The 21,370-nt window shown below is 48.5% G+C and overlaps 1 protein-coding gene across 3 annotated transcripts in view; it reads right to left on the bottom strand.

Annotated features, from left to right (window-relative positions):
- Positions 1-1,209: 1,209 nt before the first annotated feature.
- The window catches only part of GPR65 (G protein-coupled receptor 65), a 132,985-nt gene continuing 112,824 nt past the window's right edge, over positions 1,210-21,370 (bottom strand). The window contains exons 1-2 of one of the 3 annotated variants that reach the window (XM_069949832.1): positions 7,147-7,538; positions 1,210-3,846 (exon numbers count right to left, since the gene is read on the bottom strand). In XM_069949832.1, the coding sequence (XP_069805933.1) occupies positions 2,688-3,716 (1,029 nt within the window). In that variant the 5' untranslated portion in view covers positions 3,717-3,846; positions 7,147-7,538 and the 3' untranslated portion in view covers positions 1,210-2,687. Of the gene's footprint in view, positions 3,847-7,109; positions 7,539-21,370 lie in introns of those variants that run through there. The other 2 variants (XM_069949835.1, XM_069949833.1) reach the window with 2 other exon arrangements.

The following is a 21,370-nucleotide window of genomic DNA, read 5'->3' as shown; positions in this document are numbered from 1 at the left end:
GTACAATAATATCACAGTTTCCGTTCTGTGATGATAAGGAGGAGCGTGCTGGAAAGTGATCTGTGCAGTAAAAGGCGACACCAGTAGATAGAGGAGACAGTAGCAGCTCAGCCTCCCCCTCCCGCTCCCCCATCATAAAATACAAAAAAAATTTTAATAAAAAAATAAAACTACTAACAGAAAATAGAAAAAGATTAATAAATAGGGATTAGTGAACCGGGTTTGGGTTCGAGTCGATCCGAACCCGAGCGTTCGGTATTTGATTAGCTGGGGCTGCTGAACTTGGATAAAGCTCTAAGGTTGTCTGGAAAACATGGATACAGCCAATGACTATATCCATGATTTCCACATAGCCTCAGGGCTTTATACAAGTTCAGCAGCCGCCGCTAATCAAATGCCGAAAGTTCGGGTTGGGATCGACTCCAGCTGCTCCAGGTTCGCTCATCTCTACTAATAAAACATCAGGAGGAAGTCAGCAAGCAGGAAATACAGATCACTCACCGGAGCACAGAGGTTTCCGAGCTGTAGACCACAAACTGCCAGCCGAACCTGAAATGGCGACCCTCCCCCCCAGTGCCCATGATGCCCCATCAACCCTGCCCCCCCCAGTGCCCATGATGCCCCATCAACCCTGCCCCCCCCAGTGCCCATGATGCCCCATCAACCCTGCCCCCCCCAGTGCCCATGATGCCCCATCAACCCTGCCCCCCCCAGTGCCCATGATGCCCCATCAACCCTGCCCCCCCCCAGTGCCCATGATGCCCCATCAACCCTGCCCCCCCCCAGTGCCCATGATGCCCCATCAACCCTGCCCCCCCCAGTGCCCATGATGCCCCATCAACCCTGCCCCCCCCAGTGCCCATGATGCCCCATCAACCCTGCCCCCCCCCAGTGCCCATGATGCCCCATCAACCCTGCCCCCCCCTAGTGCCCATGATGCCCCATCAACCCTGCCCCCCCCAGTGCCCATGATGCCCCATCAACCCTGCCCCCCCCCCAGTGCCCATGCTGCCCAATCAATTCCCCCCCACCGCGCTTATTAAAAATCATGAGTAGGTAAGATGTGTGCAGAAACCCTGCAGCTTATAATAATAATAATAATAATTAGTACATCCACACACTCCGGCTCCACCATACATCACCCGGCAGCCACCACCTTCCATCCTTGGAGAGGACAAGACAGGAAAAGTTTCCAATTCTACCAGTGTGTAACCAATTCTTCCATCTTTATTAATTCTCTAAGTATAAAGGCCCCTGATACATACAGGCGGCAATGCATTGTGACTGCTCCTGGGGGTCTTATTCGTGGTCATACTCCCATTATACTACCATACTCCCATTCAGGGCTGTAGTTACCACTAGGCACCCGTGGTCCGATGCCTAGGGCAGCACCAGGGAGCAGGGGGAAGGAAACAACTTTTTTTTCCTCCTAGTCTCCCACCTCCTGTTCAGCCTTGCCAGTAAATCTGGTGTCTTTTCGAGGAGGGTGGGGGATATGGTGGTATTGTTCAGGTCTGGTATGGCGGTATTGGTCAGGTCTGGTATGGCAGTGTTATCCAGTCACAGTATAGCGGTATTGGTCAGGTCTGGTATGGCGGTGTTATCCAGTCACAGTATAGCGGTATTGGTAAGGTCTGGTATGGCGGTGTTATCCAGTCACAGTATGGCGGTATTGGCCAGGTCTGGTATGACAGTGTTATCCAGCACAGTATGGCGGTATTGGTCAGGTCTGGTATGGCAGTGTTATCCAGTCACAGTATAGCGGTATTGGTCACGTCCGGTGTGGCAGTGTTATCCAGTCACAGTATGGCGGTATTGGTCAGGTCTGGTATGGCGGTGTTTTCCAGTCACAGTGTGGCGGTATTGGTCAGGTCTGGTATGGCGGTGTTTTCCAGTCACAGTATGGCGGTATTGGTCAGGTCTGGTGTGGCGGTGTTATCCAGTCACAGTATGGCGGTATTGGTCAGGTCTGGTGTGGCGGTGTTATCCAGTCACAGTATGGCGGTATTGGTCAGGTCTGGTATGGCGGTGTTAAATGTGACGCCTGGAGCTATTACCTACCAATCGTGAGGTAATTGGTGAGAGAAGATGGGGCGTCTTTAGGTTTAGTGTCTAGGGCAGCAGTAGTTGAGAATACCGCCATGCTCCCATTATACTACCATACTCCTATTACACCTGTTGCTCCATATAAAGGGGCTGTGATCACTTGTAGTGCAGTGATGTCAGACACATATAACAATACCTGCAGAGTGTTACTAGTCCTCACTTCTTTGCATTCTATGGCCAGATTTACACATCATATGACAGCGTTTTATATCAGTGAGTAGGGTTCTAGATGTTGGTGATATCAGTGAGTAGGGTTCTAGATGTTGAATATCAGTGAGTAGGGTTCTAGATGTTGAATATCAGTGAGTAGGGTTCTAGATGTTGGTTATGTCAGTGAGTAGGGTTCTAGATGATGAATATCAGTGAGTAGGGTTCTAGATGTTGGTTATGTCAGTGAGTAGGGTTCTAGATGATGAATATCAGTGAGTAGGGTTCTAGATGATGAATATCAGTGAGTAGGGTTCTAGATGATGAATATCAGTGAGTAGGGTTCTAGATGTTGGTGATGTCGGTGAGTAGGGTTCTAGATGATGAATATCAGTGAGTAGAGTTCTAGATGATGAATATCAGTGAGTAGGGTTCTAGATGTTGGTGATGTCGGTGAAGTCTTTCGTCCTCTTCATCCTCTCAGACACTGTGCACATTTGCAGTTCGGAGTTGGGTGTGGACGGGGTCTTGGTGCGGCAGCACTGCACTATCATCCGTGCGTCGGCCCTCCCGGTCTCGCTCATGAAGCAGTAGAGCAGGGGGTCCGCCAGGCAGTTGACACTAGATAGCGCCACACTCACTTTATAGGGGGCAAAGATTCGTTTGGCGAAGGGGCAGTTGTTGGGCTCCATGATGCTGCGCATGAGGAGGATGATGTGGTAGGGGGTGAAGCTGAGTGTGAACATGACCACGATGATGAGCAGCAGCTGCTTGATCCTGTGCTTGTCCTTGTCCTCCGTGGCCTGGTTATGCTTCACCGCCACGTAGATCCTGTGGTAGCAGAAGATCATGATCAGCAGGGGCAGGAAATGCCCCACGGTGACGTTGAAGATACTGAACTGCGCCTTCCACTCCTCCATGGGGTAGATATCGTAGCAGAAGAGGTCGTCGGTGTTATTGAAGGTCTCCTCGTACAGCAGGATGGCCACGTTGGAGGCGCTCTGCACCGCCCACACCCCCAGGCTGATGAATGTCGCCATTTTTCTAGTCCTGAGATGCTGAAACCTAAAGGGATAGACGACCGCCAGATACCTGTCCAGGGATATACAGGTGAGGAAGCCGGCGCTGCAGTACAGGTTGGTGTGCAGGGAGTAGGCGCTCCAGGCGCACAGCGTCTTCCCAAACCTCCAGTCATCATGGTTCAGACTGAAGTCGATCCACAGGGGGATGGAGAAGGCGTAGAAGAGGTCGGAGCAGGACAGGTTGAAGAGGTAGATGCCCAGCTCGTTCTTCTTCATCACCTGCTGGTAGGACACGTACAGGGAGACCAGATTGGCCGGGACGCTCAGCACAAAGACCAGGATGTAAGTGGTCGGGAACAGGTACACGTCCAGATTGTGCTCCGGGGTGCAGATCTGCGTCAGGTTAGCACTCTGGTTGCCCTGGGGATAGTTGTGGCTCATTATAATGATGATGTAATAGTCCTAGCTGCCTGTGATGTCATCGGTCATAGATTCTACGGGTGCCGCTTTATAGACGACATTTTTTCCGCACCCCATACATCCGTCTCATTGTCTGACGTCCAGAGGATTCCTAGAACAAAATAATCACAGGTAAAATATATGGTGAACTCACTATATGGCGGTGATATGTTACGGGATCACTGTGTCTTATATTAAAGGGGTACTCCACTCAAACATAACTTTCGATATGTTGCTGCCCATAGTGAGACTAACAATTCCTTCCATACTTGTTATTATCTATTCAGTATCCTTCCCCCAATTCTCAGCTGCTGCTTTCTCCTGAAGACACAAAAATCTGTGTGTGAGCTTTTCTCTCTGTCTCCCCTCCCTTCTGAGACGGATGAAGCAAACAAGTCCCTGGCAGGCTGTATCTGCAACTTTGTAGATTCTTTGTAATGCTGGGAGAGTTACTCTGGGGTCAAGTTGCTTATGAACTGACTGTGATTATCCCTCCCAGCATTACAAAGAAGCTACAATGTTGCAGATACAGCCTGCCAGGGACTTATTTACATAAGCTGTCTCAGAAGGGAGGGGGGAGGAGAGGGAGACAGAAAGAAAGGCTTACACACAGATTTTTGTGTCTTCAGCAGAAAGCAGCAGCTGAGGACTGGGGGAAGGAGACTGAATAGATAATAACAAATATGGAAGGAATTGTTAGTCTCATCATGGGCAGCAACATATCAAAAGTTATGTTTGAGTGGAATACCCCTTTAACACTGTATGGCAGGATTATGTAATCACTGTATGGTGCCTTTATGTTAGCACTGTATGGTAGTAACACGTAGACACTCTATGGCGCTGTTATGCAAAGTGAGATCATTCGATGAAGCTCCCATACAGAACAAACTATATAGTGTAGTACAACATGTGCATAATACTGCCAGACAGTGCTACATAATAGTACAATATAGTTACATAGGACTGCAGGTGACATCTACTACATTATCTGTGCTCAGAGATATCACTGTGTTATCTGTGGTGTTACATAGGACTGCAGGTGACATCTACTACATTATCTTACTCAGAGATACCACTGTGTTATCTGTGGTGTTACATAGGACTGCAGGTGACTACTACATTATCTGTACTCAGAGATATCACTGTGTTATCTGTGGTGTTACATAGGACTGCAGGTGACATCTACATTATTTGTGCTCAGAGATATCACTGTGTTATCTGTGGTGTTACATAGGACTGCAGGTGACATCTACTACATTATCTGTGCTCAGAGATATCACTGTGTTATCTGTGGTGTTACATAGGACTGCAGGTGACATCTACTACATTATCTTACTCAGAGATACCACTGTGTTATCTGTGGTGTTACATAGGACTGCAGGTGACTACTACATTATCTGTACTCAGAGATATCACTGTGTTATCTGTGGTGTTACATAGGACTGCAGGTGACATCTACATTATTTGTGCTCAGAGATATCACTGTGTTATCTGTGGTGTTACATAGGACTGCAGGTGACAGCTACTACATTACCTGTACTCAGAGATATCACTGTGTTATCTGTGCTGTTACATAGGACTGCAGGTGACTACTACATTATCTGTACTCAGAGATATCATTGTTATCTGTGGTGTTACATAGGACTGCAGGTGACATCAACTACATTATCTGTACTCAGAGATATCACTGTGTTATCTGTGGTGTTACATAGGACTGCAGGTGACATCTACATTATCTGTACTCAGATATATCACTGTGTTATCTGTGGTGTTACATAGGACTGCAGGTGACATCTACATTATCTGTACTCAGAGATATCACTGTGTTATCTGTGCTGTTACATAGGACTGCAGGTGACAACTACTACATTATCTGTACTCAGAGATATCACTGTGTTATCTGTGCTGTTACATAGGACTGCAGGTGACATCAACTACATTATCTGTACTCAGAGATATCACTGTGTTATCTGTGGTGTTACATAGGACTGCAGGTGACATCTACATTATTTGTGCTCAGAGATATCATTGTTAATCTGTGGTGTTACATAGGACTGCAGGTGACATCTACATTATCTGTACTCAGAGATATCACTGTGTTATCTGTGCTGTTACATAGGACTGCAGGTGACAACTACTACATTATCTGTACTCAGATATATCACTGTGTTATCTGTGGTGTTACATAGGACTGCAGGTGACATCTACATTATCTGTACTCAGAGATATCACTGTGTTATCTGTGCTGTTACATAGGACTGCAGGTGACAACTACTACATTATCTGTACTCAGAGATATCACTGTGTTATCTGTGCTGTTACATAGGACTGCAGGTGACATCAACTACATTATCTGTACTCAGAGATATCACTGTGTTATCTGTGGTGTTACATAGGACTGCAGGTGACATCTACATTATTTGTGCTCAGAGATATCATTGTTAATCTGTGGTGTTACATAGGACTGCAGGTGACATCAACTACATTATCTGTACTCAGAGATATCACTGTGTTATCTGTGGTGTTACATAGGACTGCAGGTGACATCTACATTATTTGTGCTCAGAGATATCACTGTGTTATCTGTGGTGTTACATAGGACTGCAGGTGACAGCTACTACATTACCTGTACTCAGAGATATCACTGTGTTATCTGTGCTGTTACATAGGACTGCAGGTGACTACTACATTATCTGTACTCAGATATCACTGTTATCTGTGGTGTTACATAGGACTGCAGGTGACATCTACATTATCTGTACTCAGAGATATCACTGTGTTATCTGTGGTGTTACATAGGACTGCAGGTGACATCTACATTATCTGTACTCAGATATATCACTGTGTTATCTGTGGTGTTACATAGAACTGCAGGTGACATCTACATTATCTGTACTCAGAGATATCACTGTGTTATCTGTGGTGTTACATAGGACTGCAGATGACATCTACATTATCTGTACTCAGAGATATCACTGTGTTATCTGTAGTGTTACATAGGACTGCACGTGACATCTACATTATCTGTACTCAGAGATATCACTGTGTTATCTGTGGTGTTACATAGGACTGCAGGTGACATCTACATTATCTGTACTCAGAGATATCACTGTGTTATCTGTGCTGTTACATAGGACTGCAGGTGACTACTACATTATCTGTACTCAGAGATATCACTGTGTTATCTGTGCTGTTACATAGGACTGCAGGTGACATCTACTACATTATCTGTACTCAGAGATATCACTGTGTTATCTGTGCTGTTACATAGGACTGCAGGTGACATCTAGCACATTATCTCTATGCATCCGGGCACACAGGACACAGTGTGACACGATCAGCTCTGCTACATCAGTGACATGCTATACATTATACCTCTGTATGTGGAGACTTTCCTGCAGTCAGAACTCACCGGCTTCTCCCGTCTGTGAAATCAGAAACTTCTCCAAATATTCCGGGTCTGCGGAGTGCAACGCTTCCTCTCTGCTGTTCCTTCTCCTCCGTGTTGTACGGATCACAGATCTCCCAAACTTTACAGTCAACAAGCTGCGGGGTGTCACTGCTCCAGCGCTGAGCTGACTCTGCTACACCACAAATGTGACATCACAAGAGAGTGACGGCACAAACCCTCCGCCCCGAACCGCAGAGGAATAAAGTTTCTGTCACTCAACAATGGAAAGTTGTGCAAACTTCTCACTGTTTCTCAGTTCCTCAGCGGGTCAGGATCTCTGCTTGCTGTTAGTGAATGGGAACCAGCTGTCACTTCATACTCCTCAGAGCTGATGGTTTGTTACAGTGTATCAGTATAGAGTGACCTCTGTGCCATCAGGATGGTTATACCGCCATATACTGTCCCTGAAGAGGGGGGCTGCGCTTCTCTGGTGCTAGTAGTGCCACCTCCGGGCCCCTATGGGTGTTTACAGGACAACAGTGCCCCCACCCTGACTAATTACTTGAACCAGATTGGTCAGATTGCTGGGGGCCACGACTAATGATGTAATAGCCGGGGGCGCTGTCTTATCTGGATTTTGCTTACATGTAAACTCAGCGCCGCATCCTCATGCACATTACATAGATACGCTATATACCAGCACCAAGGTCTGTGGAGACTGACTGTACAGGCCGATTATCATGTGAAAAATCGTTACATCACTGGAATTTTCAGGGGTTGTTCACCAAAAAATGTTTTCTTTCAAATCAACTGGTCCCAGCAAGTGCAAGAGATTTGTAATTTACTTCTATTAAAAAAAAAAAATCAAGTTTTCCAATATTTATCAGCTGCTGTATGTCCTGCAGGAAGTGGTGTATTCTGCCCAGTCTGACACAGTGCTCTCTGCTGCCACCTCTGTTTATGTCAGGAACTGTCCAGAGAAAACAATATTACAATAATACAATCTATTACTCTCTGGTATCAGCCATGTCAGGCTGGGGGGGGGGGGTGACTGTAGGACAGGTATATACAATCTATTACTCTCTGGTATCAGCCATGTCAGGCTGGGGGGGGGGAGATGTGACTGTAGGACAGGTACATACAATCTATTACTCTCTGGTATCAGCATATGTCAGGCTGGGGGGGGGGGAGATGTGACTGTAGGACAGGTATATACAATCTATTTCTCTCTGGTATCAGCCATGTCAGGCTGGGGGGGGAGGGAGGTGACTGTAGGACAGGTACATACAATCTATTACTCTCTGGTATCAGCCATGTCAGGCTGGGGGGGGGGGGGGGGTGACTGTAGGACAGGTATATACAATCTATTACTCTCTGGTATCAGCCATGTCAGGCTGGGGGGGGAGGGAGGTGACTGTAGGACAGGTACATACAATCTATTACTCTCTGGTATCAGCCATGTCAGGCTGAGGGGGGGGGGGGGTGATTGTAGGACAGGTATATACAATCTATTACTCTCTGGTATCAGCCATGTCAGGCTGGGGGGGGGGAGATGTGACTGTAGGACAGGTACATACAATCTATTACTCTCTGGTATCAGCCATGTCAGGCTGGGGGGGGGGGGAGATGTGACTGTAGGACAGGTATATACAATCTATTTCTCTCTGGTATCAGCCATGTCAGGCTGGGGGGGAGGTGACTGTAGGACAGGTACATACAATCTATTACTCTCTGGTATCAGCCATGTCAGGCTGGGGGGAGGTGACTGGAGGACAGGTATATACAATCTATTACTCTCTGGTATCAGCCATGTCAGGCTGGGGGAGGGAGGTGACTGTAGGACAGGTACATACAATCTATTACTCTCTGGTATCAGCCATGTCAGGCTGGGGGAGGGAGGTGACTGTAGGACAGGTACATACAATCTATTACTCTCTGGTATCAGCCATGTCAGGCTGGGTATAGCTCTGGGCTGTGGGGTTACCGGTCCCTTTAGTAGTTGTAGGGCATATGCTTGGTGACATTACAGGGGAGGTATATTAGGACATAGAATGCCCTTCATCCATTATCAATCTCTATATCTCCGGAGCAGCGCTCACAAGGTCGCCATCTCTTAATCATCCAATTATCAGGGCTCAGGTTACATGTAGACTGTATGGAGGAAGCTGCAGGTAATTTGTCCTTGAGGAGGAGACCTGATGAGCCGGCGGGATGGAGCGTGGGGCCCAGGAGAGAATGTCACTCATCTCGGAGTCATTTAGCTGCGGTGGAGTGGAGGGTCCGGAGGGTGAGGGGGTGATCACATGGTCTGAGCCCAGGCCTCTGCAGCCCCCTATCAAGAGAAGGTGCGCAGTCTTCTGTGTGGTTCATCTCTGTGATCAGTTCTTTCTATGATACTTTGTTTCAGTTTGTTGCCATCTTAAAGATTTCCAGTGTCTGTCAGTGAACGGGAATATTCATCCAGAGATAAAGCGTGTGGCTCGATACAAAAGCACGACCCCCTCCCCCCCGCATCTGGATATGATGGGGTTGGGTGACCACTCACTGACAGCAATCAGACATCTTAAAGGGATACTCCGATAAAAATGGTTTACTTTCGAATCAACCGGTGTCAGAAACTTATACAGATTTGTATTGTACTTATATTTAAAAATCTCCAGTCTTCCAGTACTTATCAGCTGCTGTATGTCCTGCAGGAAGTGGTGTATTTTTTCCAGTCTGACACAGTGCTCTCTGCTGCCGCCTCTGTCCATGTCAGGAACTGTCCAGAGCAGGAGAGGTTTTCTATAGGGATTTGCTGCTGCTTTGGAAAGAATATTCCACTTCCTACAGGACATACAACAGCTGATAAGTACTGGAGGACTGGGGATTTTTAAATATAAGAAATTTCAAATCTATATAATTGTCTGGCACCTGTGTATTTTTATTTTTATCTTTCAAATTAATTGGAGTGCCCCTAATAATGGAGAAAAATGAAAGTGCAAGACATACCAGGCATCTACTATTTCATCCTACTATGGACAAATTCATGTATAGAAAACTGGAAAACCCCTTTAATGAAATCTCCTGTGTGTAACGCTCTACTTGTGGGGAAAACACAACTCCCAGTTAGTCAGGGTATGCTGGGAGTTGTGGTCTTCAAACTGTTGGGCTCTATAGGGCAATAGTGCTCAACCTGTGGCCCTACTTCTCTCCCCAGGCCATCAGACACATGTGGCTGTAATGGAATGATAGGAGTAGTAGTTTTGCAGTACTTAGTATCCCTGTAACGCTCTAGCACAGTGTTCTCAAACTGGAAACTACAACTCCCAGCATGCTTTATGATTCTAGCAGCAGGAAGCTTCCTCCCGCTTCCTCTTTGTAGGTTATTTAACTCTCTGCACAGTTTTCACGACTGTCGTAATAATTCTGGGTATGTTGTAGCTTTCACAACAATCCCCTTCCTCCCCCCCTCCTACGCCGCCATCATACATCATAGGGGAACACTGAGACTGCGCATGTGTTCCTGTGAATTAGCCGGTATCAAAAGCTGCATAAATGACGTCCTGTGTGAACACGAGCTGCATGAAAGCCGCCCCGTGTGAACAGGAGCTGCATGAAAGACGCCCTGTGTGAACACGAGCTGCATGAAAGACGCCCCGTGTGAACACAAGCTGCATAAATGACGCCCTGTGTGAACAGGAGCTGCATGAATGACGCCCCGTGTGAACACAAGCTGCATGACAGACGTCCCGTGTGAACACAAGCTGCATGAAAGACGCCCCATGTGAACACGAGCTGAACCAGTGATGAGGCTTTTATGGTTGGACCGATATGATGTCAGTGATGTGGATTCCTATCACACCCGGCCTCACATGTGCCCTCTGTATATTTATCTATCATGTTCATAGATGATTTCCTCTAAGACTTGTCGCTATCTCCCCGGCTCAGGCCCTGGTTATCAAGGGGGGAGGTGACCACTTAACGGCTGTTTTGGCAACAGGACAGGAGTTTTGTAGACATTTAGTAATAATTGCTACAGGGCGAGAGAAGCGAGATCAACAACAGCCTGAAAAACAAAACGAAAGAAATACCACAAGGAATCAGTGGGAGCTGTCTGTGTCACTAGTGCTGCAGCCTCCCCTGATGTCTATATAATACATGTTACCATTAGAATAGACATTACACTGGGGGGAGCTGTCTGTGTCACTAGTGCTGCAGCCTCCCCTGATGTCTCTATAATACATGTTACCATTAGAATAGACATTACACTGGGGGGAGCTGTCTGTGTCAGTAGTGCTGCAGCCTCCCCTGATGTCTCTATAATACATGTTACCATTAGAATAGACATTACACTGGGGGGAGCTGTCTGTGTCACTAGTGCTGCAGTCTCCCCTGATGTCTCTATAATACATGTTACCATTAGAATAGACATTACACTGGGGGGAGCTGTCTGTGTCACTAGTGCTGCAGTCTCCCCTGATGTCTCTATAATACATGTTACCATTAGAATAGACATTACACTGGGGGGAGCTGTCTGTGTCACTAGTGCTGCAGCCTCCCCTGATGTCTCTATAATACATGTTACCATTAGAATAGACATTACACTGGGGGGAGCTGTCTGTGTCACTAGTGCTGCAGCCTCCCCTGATGTCTCTATAATACATGTTACCATTAGAATAGACATTACACTGGGGGGAGCTGTCTGTGTCACTAGTGCTGCAGCCTCCCCTGATGTCTCTATAATACATGTTACCATTAGAATAGACATTACACTGGGGGAAGCTGTCTGTGTCACTAATGCTGCAGTCTCCCCTGATGTCTATATAATACATGTTACCATTAGAATAGACATTACACTGGGGGGAGCTGTCTGTGTCACTAGTGCTGCAGTCTCCCCTGATGTCTCTATAATACATGTTACCATTAGAATAGACATTACACTGGGGGGAGCTGTCTGTGTCACTAGTGCTGCAGTCTCCCCTGATGTCTCTATAATACATGTTACCATTAGAATAGACATTACACTGGGGGGAGCTGTCTGTGTCACTAGTGCTGCAGTCTCCCCTGATGTCTCTATAATACATGTTACCATTAGAATAGACATTACACTGGGGGGAGCTGTCTGTGTCACTAGTGCTGCAGCCTCCCCTGATGTCTCTATAATACATGTTACCATTAGAATAGACATTACACTGGGGGGAGCTGTCTGTGTCACTAGTGCTGCAGCCTCCCCTGATGTCTCTATAATACATGTTACCATTAGAATAGACATTACACTGGGGGGAGCTGTCTGTGTCACTAGTGCTGCAGCCTCCCCTGATGTCTACATATTACATGTTTCCATTAGAATAGACATTACACTGGGGGGAGCTGTCTGCTGGGTGCTCGTGCTGGTGGGTGCTGACAGGGGAGAGCTTACAGTCACACTGACAGGCTGGGTCTCTTTACCTCTAGCCCATCTCCTCTTCTCTTTCTTTGTCATCTTTCCTCCATACACACTAGCCGCACAGCTTGGGTTATTTTTCCCCTGTCTGTGGGTGGTGGTACCAATAGTCCGGGTGGGTCAGTTGCCACTCAGGACTACTGTGACAGAAGCCCAAGGGACCCATCACAGCCCGGCAGGGAACAGTACAGCCAGCCACAAAACAAAGCAGGTACCAACACCACACCTGTATGTACCTAGGTTATACCAGCAGTACATATATATTTATACACCCGTGTGCTGGCCCATCACTGGCCGAGCTGTACAATACCACTGATACCATCACTCCATCAGTGCTACTGAGTAGGCTACACCACAATATCATGTCTGAGACAAGAAGGAGAGAAGATGCAGGCACCGTTGGGCCAGAACAGTGAACTTCTAATGCAGGAAGCCTGTACTAGAAGTCTCTGTACTTGGAAGTAGCTCCAGGAGGAGAGACTGCGGGGGAGCGGTGAGAGGTAATCATCCTTTTGGTTTTTTTTCACATGCAAGGTATTATGCAGGGGACCTATACTATGTGGGGACTACAAATAGGGGGCTATACTATGTGAGGGCTAAGAAGGTTTGGCTATACTATGTGGCGGCTACACAGGGGGGGCTATATTATATGGGCACTACTGCAAAGGGGGACCTATGCTATATGGGGGCTGCCACATTGGGGAGCTTATACAATATGGGGACCAGTAAACAAATATGGCCTAGAATATATGGGGACTGCTAGACTATATAGAGGCATGGGTGGGGGCTAATACTATGTGGGCAGAGGAGGCCTATGTCAGCACAAAGAGGGCAAATGGGGAAGAGATGGGGCCAAACTACTATATGGGGCACAGAGGGGCCTGATTACTATAGGGGAGCATAGAAGAGTGGCCTAATATAATATGGGAACACCGCATGCAGGGGGCCTAATACCATATGAGGGCACAAAGTGGCCTAAAATCTTTGTCTTGCAGATTCACATTACCATGGCCAGAGAAGTTTTCAAGATGACCGGCCAATATGGGGAAGAAACACAAAAGGAAACCAGAGGAAACGTCCCCTGTGAGTCACTGAATAACTGCAATGTAATCCTTTCTAAGGTCTGCAGAACCCATGTACACCGCTATATGGCCAATGCTGAGGGAGAGTACTGGTCTTTCTATAGTGGATGTTATGTAGCAATGGTACGGGGGTATAAGTCACTATGTGGTGATAATATCTGTTCCTTATATAATGGTAATAGGTGATGTGGTTATAGGGGGTGTGGTTATAGGGGGCGTGGCTATGGGGGCGTGGCACATTGATTTGAATGTCCCTCTTTCCTCACAGCAAACGTTGGGAGGTATGGGTATCTGTCCCCCCATATCTCTTTGACCCTAACAAGCGGGGGAGCAGCGGTGGTCTCGGCTGCCAGACAGGGGAACATGGCCGCCACACAGTTTGCTGAATAATCAGACTTTATGTTACAGTTTCTCTCTGAGGTTAGAGGAAGTGACGCCTGGTTATATGGAACAAGACGGGACTCTGTCTGCTTTCAGTTTCTGCGGCAGTGAAGCTATCTGACGTCGTATCACACACAGATACTTAGATACACTTCTTATCGGGAAAGGGTCGCTCTATAGTCGTACGCAGCTTCTGATCTGTGATAGTCATGTGGCTTTCCTGTGACTCTGGAGCATGGACGTCTGTAATGTATCCAGGGCTACAAATACATAGCTGCCATCTTCTACAAACAGCACCACCCCTGTCCTCAGGCTGTGTGAGGTATTATAACTTGGCTCCATTTACTTCAATGGAACTGAGCTGCATAGCCAACGCCCAAACTGATGTGTTTTTGGTCTGATAACTGGATAACCCCATTAAATGGCTCATTGCAGAGAGAAGATACTGTTCCCTCTAACAGAATGTGGGGTACACTGGAGGTATATGGGGCACTGTGGAGTGATTGTTAGTGATGTGGGGTACACTGGAGGTATATGGGGGCTGTGGGGTGAGTGTTAGTGATGAGGGGTACATGGGGAGCTGTGGGGTAATTGTTAGTGATGTGGGGTACTCTGGAGGTACATGGGGAGCTGTGGGTGATTGTTAGTAATGTGGGGTACTCTGGAGGTACACGGGGAGCTGTGGGGTGATTGTTAGTGATGTGGGGTACACTGGAGGTACATGGGGAGCTGTGGGGTAATTGTTAGTGATGTGGGGTACACTGGAGGTACATGGGGAGCTGTGGGTGATTGTTAGTGATGTGGGGTACTCTGGAGGTACACGGGGAGCTGTGGGGTGATTGTTAGTGATGTGGGGTACACTGGAGGTACATGGGGAGCTGTGGGGTGATTGTTAGTGATGTGGGGTACACTGGAGGTACATGGGGAGCTGTGGGGTAATTGTTAGTGATGTGGGGTACACTGGAGGTACATGGGGAGCTGTGGGTGATTGTTAGTGATGTGGGGTACACTGGAGGTACATGGGAAGCTGTGGGGTGATTGTTAGTGATGTGGGGTACACTGGAGGTACATGGGGAGCTGTGGGGTAATTGTTAGTGATGTGGTGTACACTGGAGGTACATGGGGAGCTGTGGGGTGATTGTTAGTGATGTGGGGTACACTGGAGGTACATGGGGAGCTGTGGGTGATTGTTAGTGATGTGGGGTACACTGGAGGTACATGGGAAGCTGTGGGGTGATTGTTAGTGATGTGGGGTACACTGGAGGTACATGGGGAGCTGTGGGGTAATTGTTAGTGATGTGGGGTACACTGGAGGTACATGGGGAGCTGTGGGTGATTGTTAGTGATGTGGGGTACATGGGGAGCTGTGGGGTGATTGTTAGTGATGTGGTGTACACTGGAGGTACATGGGGAGCTGTGGGGTAATTGTTAGTGATGTGGGGTACACTGGAGGTACATGGGGAGCTGTGGGGTGATTGTTAGTGATGTGGGGTACACTGGAGGTACATGGGGAGCTGTGGGGTGATTGTTAGTGATGTGGGGTACACTGGAGGTACATGGGGAGCTGTGGGTGATTGTTAGTGATGTGGGGTACACTGGAGGTACATGGGGAGCTGTGGGTGATTGTTAGTGATGTGGGGTACACGGGGAGCTGTGGGGTGATTGATAGTGATGTGGGGTACACTGGAGGTACATGGGAAGCTGTGGGGTGATTGTTAGTGATGTGGGGTACGTGTGGAGCTGTGGGGTGATTGTTAGTGATGAGGGGTACACTGGAGGTACATGGGGAGCTGTGGGTGATTGTTAGTGATGTGGGGTACGTGTGGAGCTGTGGGGTGATTGTTAGTGATGAGGGGTACACTGGAGGTACATGGGGAGCTGTGGGGTGATTGATAGTGATGTGGGGTACACTGGAGGTACATGGGGAGCTGTGGGGTGATTGTTAGTGATGTGGGGTACGTGTGGAGCTGTGGGGTGATTGTTAGTGATGAGGGGTACACTGGAGGTACATGGGGAGCTGTGGGTGATTGTTAGTGATGTGGGGTACACTGGAGGTACATGGGAAGCTGTGGGGTGATTGTTAGTGATGTGGGGTACGTGTGGAGCTGTGGGGTGATTGTTAGTGATGAGGGGTACACTGGAGGTACATGGGGAGCTGTGGGTGATTGTTAGTGATGTGGGGTACGTGTGGAGCTGTGGGGTGATTGTTAGTGATGAGGGGTACACTGGAGGTACATGGGGAGCTGTGGGGTGATTGATAGTGATGTGGGGTACACTGGAGGTACATGGGAAGCTGTGGGGTGATTGTTAGTGATGTGGGGTACGTGTGGAGCTGTGGGGTGATTGTTAGTGATGTGGTGTACACTGGAGGTACACGGGGAGCTGTGGGGTAATTGTTAGTGATGTGGTGTACACTGGAGGTACACGGGGAGCTGTGGGGTAATTGTTAGTGATGTGGGGTACACTGGAGGTACATGGGGAGCAGTGGGATGATTGTTAGTGATGTGGGGTACACTGGAGGTACATGGGGAGCAGTGGGATGATTGTTAGTGATGTGGGGTACACTGGAGGTACATGGGGAGCAGTGGGATGATTGTTAGTGATGTGGGGTTAACTGGAGGTACATGGGGAGCTGTGGGGTGATTGTTAGTGATGTGGGGTACACTGGAGGTACATGGGGAGCTGTGGGGTGATTGTTAGTGATGTGGGGTACACGGGGAGCTGTGGGGTGATTGTTAGTGATGTGGGGTACACTGGAGGTACATGGGGAGCTGTGGGTGATTGTTAGTGATGTGGGGTACATGGGGAGCTGTGGGGTGATTGTTAGTGATGTGGGGTACACTGGAGGTACATGGGGAGCTGTGGGGTAATTGTTAGTGATGTGGTGTACACTGGAGGTACATGGGGAGCTGTGGGGTGATTGTTAGTGATGTGGGGTACACTGGAGGTACATGGGGAGCTGTGGGTGATTGTTAGTAATGTGAGGTACACTGGAGGTACATGGGGAGATGTGGGGTGATTGTTAGTGATGTGGGGTACACTGGAGGTACATGGGGAGCTGTGGGTGATTGTTAGTGATGTGAGGTACATGGGGAGAAGTGGGGTGATTGTTAGTGATGTGAGGTACACTGGAGGTACATGGGGAGATGTGGGGTGATTGTTAGTGATGTGGGGTACACTGGAGGTACATGGTGAGCTGTGGGTGATTGTTAGTGATGTGGGGTACATGGGGAGTTGTGGGGTGATTGTTAGTGATGTGGGGTACACTGGAGGTACATGGGGAGCTGTGGGGTGATTGTTAGTGATGTGGGGTACACGGGGAGCTGTGGGGTGATTGTTAGTGATGTGGGGTACACTGGAGGTACATGGGGAGCTGTGGGTGATTGTTAGTGATGTGGGGTACACGGGGAGCTGTGGGGTGATTGTTAGTGATGTGGGGTACACTGGAGGTACATGGGGAGCTGTGGGGTGATTGTTAGTGATGTGGGGTACACTGGAGGTACATGGGGAGCTGTGGGTGATTGTTAGTGATGTGGTGTATACTGGAGGTACATGGGGAGCTGTGGGTGATTGTTAGTGATGTGGGGTACACTGGAGGTACATGGGGAGCTGTGGGGTAATTGTTAGTGATGTGAGGTACACTGGAGGTACATGGGGAGATGTGGGGTGATTGTTAGTGATGTGGGGTACACTGGAGGTACATGGGGAGCTGTGGGTGATTGTTAGTGATGTGAGGTACATGGGGAGAAGTGGGGTGATTGGTAGTGATGTGGGGTACACTGGAGGTACATGGGGAGATGTGGGGTGATTGTTAGTGATGTGGGGTACACTGGAGGTACATGGGGAGCTGTGGGTGATTGTTAGTGATGTGGGGTACACGGGGAGCTGTGGGGTGATTGTTAGTGATGTGGGGTACACTGGAGGTACATGGGGAGAAGTGGGGTGATTGTTAGTGATGTGGGGTACACTGGAGGTACATGGGGAGCTGTGGGGTGATTGTTAGTGATGTGGGGTACACTGGAGGTACATGGGGAGCTGTGGGGTGATTGTTAGTGATGTGGGGTACACTGGAGGTACATGGGAAGCTGTGGGGTGATTGTTAGTGATCTGGGGTACACTGGAGGTACATGGGGAGAAGTGGGGTGATTGTTAGTGATGTGGGGTACACTGGAGGTACATGGGGAGAAGTGGGGTGATTGTTAGTGATGTGGGGTACACTGGAGGTACATGGGGAACTGTGGGTGATTGTTAGTGATGTGGGGTACACTGGAGGTACATGGGGAGAAGTGGGGTGATTGTTAGTGATGTGGGGTACACTGGAGGTACATGGGGAGCTGTGGGTGATTGTTAGTGATGTGGGGTACACTGGAGGTACATGGGGAGCTGTGGGTGATTGTTAGTGATGTGGGGTACACTGGAGGTACACGGGGAGCTGTGGGGTGATTGTTAGTGATGTGGGGTACACTGGAGGTACACGGGGAGCTGTGGGATAATTGTTAGTGATGTGGTGTACACTGGAGGTACATGGGGAGAAGTGGGGTGATTGTTAGTGATGTGGGGTACACTGAAGGTACATGGGGAGAAGTGGGGTGATTGTTAGTGATGTGGGGTACACTGGAGGTACATGGGGAGAAGTGGGGTGATTGTTAGTGATGTGGGGTACACTGGAGGTACATGGGGAGAAGTGGGGTGATTGTTAGTGATGTGGGGTACACTGGAGGTACATGGGGAGATGTGGGGTGATTGTTAGTGATGTGGGGTACACTGGAGGTACATGGGGAGCTGTGGGTGATTGTTAGTGATGTGGGTACACTGGAGGTACATGGGGAGCTGTGGGTGATTGTTAGTGATGTGGGGTACACTGGAGGTACACGGGGAGCTGTGGGGTGATTGTTAGTGATGTGGGGTACACTGGAGGTACATGGGGAGAAGTGGGGTGATTGTTAGTGATGTGGGGTACACTGGAGGTACATGGGGAGCTGTGGGGTGATTGTTAGTGATGTGGGGTACACTGGAGGTACATGGGGAGCTGTGGGGTGATTGTTAGTGATGTGGGGTACACTGGAGGTACACGGGGAGCTGTGGGGTAATTGTTAGTGATGTGGGGTACACTGGAGGTACACGGGGAGCTGTGGGGTGATTGTTAGTGATGTGGGGTACACTGGAGGTACATGGGAAGCTGTGGGGTGATTGTTAGTGATGTGGGGTACACTGGAGGTACATGGGAAGCTGTGGGGTGATTGTTAGTGATGTGGGGTACACTGGAGGTACATGGGGAGCTGTGGGTGATTGTTAGTGATGTGGGGTACACTGGAGGTACATGGGGAGAAGTGGGGTGATTGTTAGTGATGTGGGGTACACTGGAGGTACATGGGAAGCTGTGGGGTGATTGTTAGTGATGTGGGGTACACTGGAGGTACATGGGGAGCTGTGGGTGATTGTTAGTGATGTGGGGTACACTGGAGGTACATGGGGAGAAGTGGGGTGATTGTTAGTGATGTGGGGTACACTGGAGGTACATGGGGAGAAGTGGGGTGATTGTTAGTGATGTGGGGTACACTGGATGTACATGGGGAGAAGTGGGGTGATTGTTAGTGATGTGGGGTACACTGGAGGTACATGGGGAGCTGTGGGGTGATTGTTAGTGATGTGGGGTACACTGGAGGTACATGGGGAGCTGTGGGGTGATTGTTAGTGATGTGGGGTACACTGGAGGTACATGGGGAGAAGTGGGGTGATTGTTAGTGATGTGGGGTACACTGGAGGTACATGGGAAGCTGTGGGGTGATTGTTAGTGATGTGGGGTACACTGGAGGTACATGGGAAGCTGTGGGGTGATTGTTAGTGATGTGGGGTACACTGGAGGTACATGGGGAGCTGTGGGGTGATTGTTAGTGATGTGGGGTACACTGGAGGTACATGGGGAGAAGTGGGGTGATTGTTAGTGATGTGGGGTACACTGGAGGTACATGGGGAGAAGTGGGGTGATTGTTAGTGATGTGGGGTACACTGGAGGTACATGGGGAGCTGTGCCTTGTTTTGCGTCCACTCTAAAGCTGCATTCACACATACAGGATCCGCTGCAGATTTGATGCTGTGTTCAGTTATTTAGTTTACATTGATATCAAATCTGAGGCAGATCCTGTAGGTGTGAACGCACCCTAAAGCACACTCCGCTTCTGAATGGCACTAGCCCTTTAAATTATAATCCAAAAAAGTGTCTGATAGGTGGCGCTGTAGTTGTAGAAATCACAATACAAATGTTTACTATGTTTCCATCTCCGTCTGCAGGACCATGATGAGTCCCGTCCCTCAGATCGGACACTGATGCAGCCGCCGTAGGCCGTGACCGTTATCATAGCCATTCCGGAAGTCAGGACAACGTTAACAATATTCACCAGGTTGGACCCAACACAGGGGAAATACTATAATACCAACAGAGATGGCGCTACGCTCTGTCCGCAGGTAATAATACTCCTCAGAGCATTTGTGTGAAGTTTTGTTAGCATGAAGTTTGCAGTAATAGGAATATAGAAAACATATCGATGTGAGGAGGTCGCCATACATGCCGGGAAGCCTTTCCTATAACCCTCCCTCATGCAATCATAGCAAAATCCTACTACCACTACAGACTCTATAAAAGATTACAGTGCAGTTACATCCAGTGACTCACAGGGGGCAACTTAGCTGATTGGCATCTAGACCAGACTGCCATGATGACTTCTTTCTATCCACAACTCATCTCCAGAGAATCTGCCAGACAAACATCTCAGGCTCCACACTGCTCCAGCACATGCAGCACCCAAACAATATTATTGCCCCAACTGGGGTCCCAAACCTCGGCTCAACCCCTGCAGGTAGGTCATCCTATAGGTACCCCCCCCCTGTAGGTAGGTCATCCTATAGGTAACCTCCCCTGTAGGTAGTTCCTCCTATAGGTAACCCTCCTGTAGGTAGGTCATCTTATAGGTAACCCCCCCCCCTGTAGGTAGTTCCTCCTATAGGTAACCCTCCTGTAGGTAGGTCATCTTATAGGTAACCCCCCCCCTGTAGGTAGTTCCTCCTATAGGTAACCCTCCTGTAGGTAGGTCATCTTATAGGTAACCCCCCCCCCCTGTAGGTAGTTCCTCCTATAGGTAACCCTCCTGTAGGTAGGTCATCTTATAGGTAACCCTCCTGTAGGTAGGTCCTCCTATAGGTAACCCTCCTGTAGGTAGGTCCTACAATGTATAGATCACAGAGAAGTGCACTAAATACTAGATATTTCCTGAGAGCAGCAAACCTGACAAGGACAACTGACTAGAGAACCACATGCACCTTTACTGTACGGCAAACAGGAAATATAAAAAAAAAAATA

This window comes from Dendropsophus ebraccatus, chromosome 13 (assembly GCF_027789765.1).
Source record: "Dendropsophus ebraccatus isolate aDenEbr1 chromosome 13, aDenEbr1.pat, whole genome shotgun sequence".
Classification (NCBI taxonomy): domain Eukaryota; kingdom Metazoa; phylum Chordata; class Amphibia; order Anura; family Hylidae; genus Dendropsophus; species Dendropsophus ebraccatus.
Note: the sequence above shows the minus strand (reverse complement) of the source record. Positions and strands in the feature narration are given on the sequence as shown.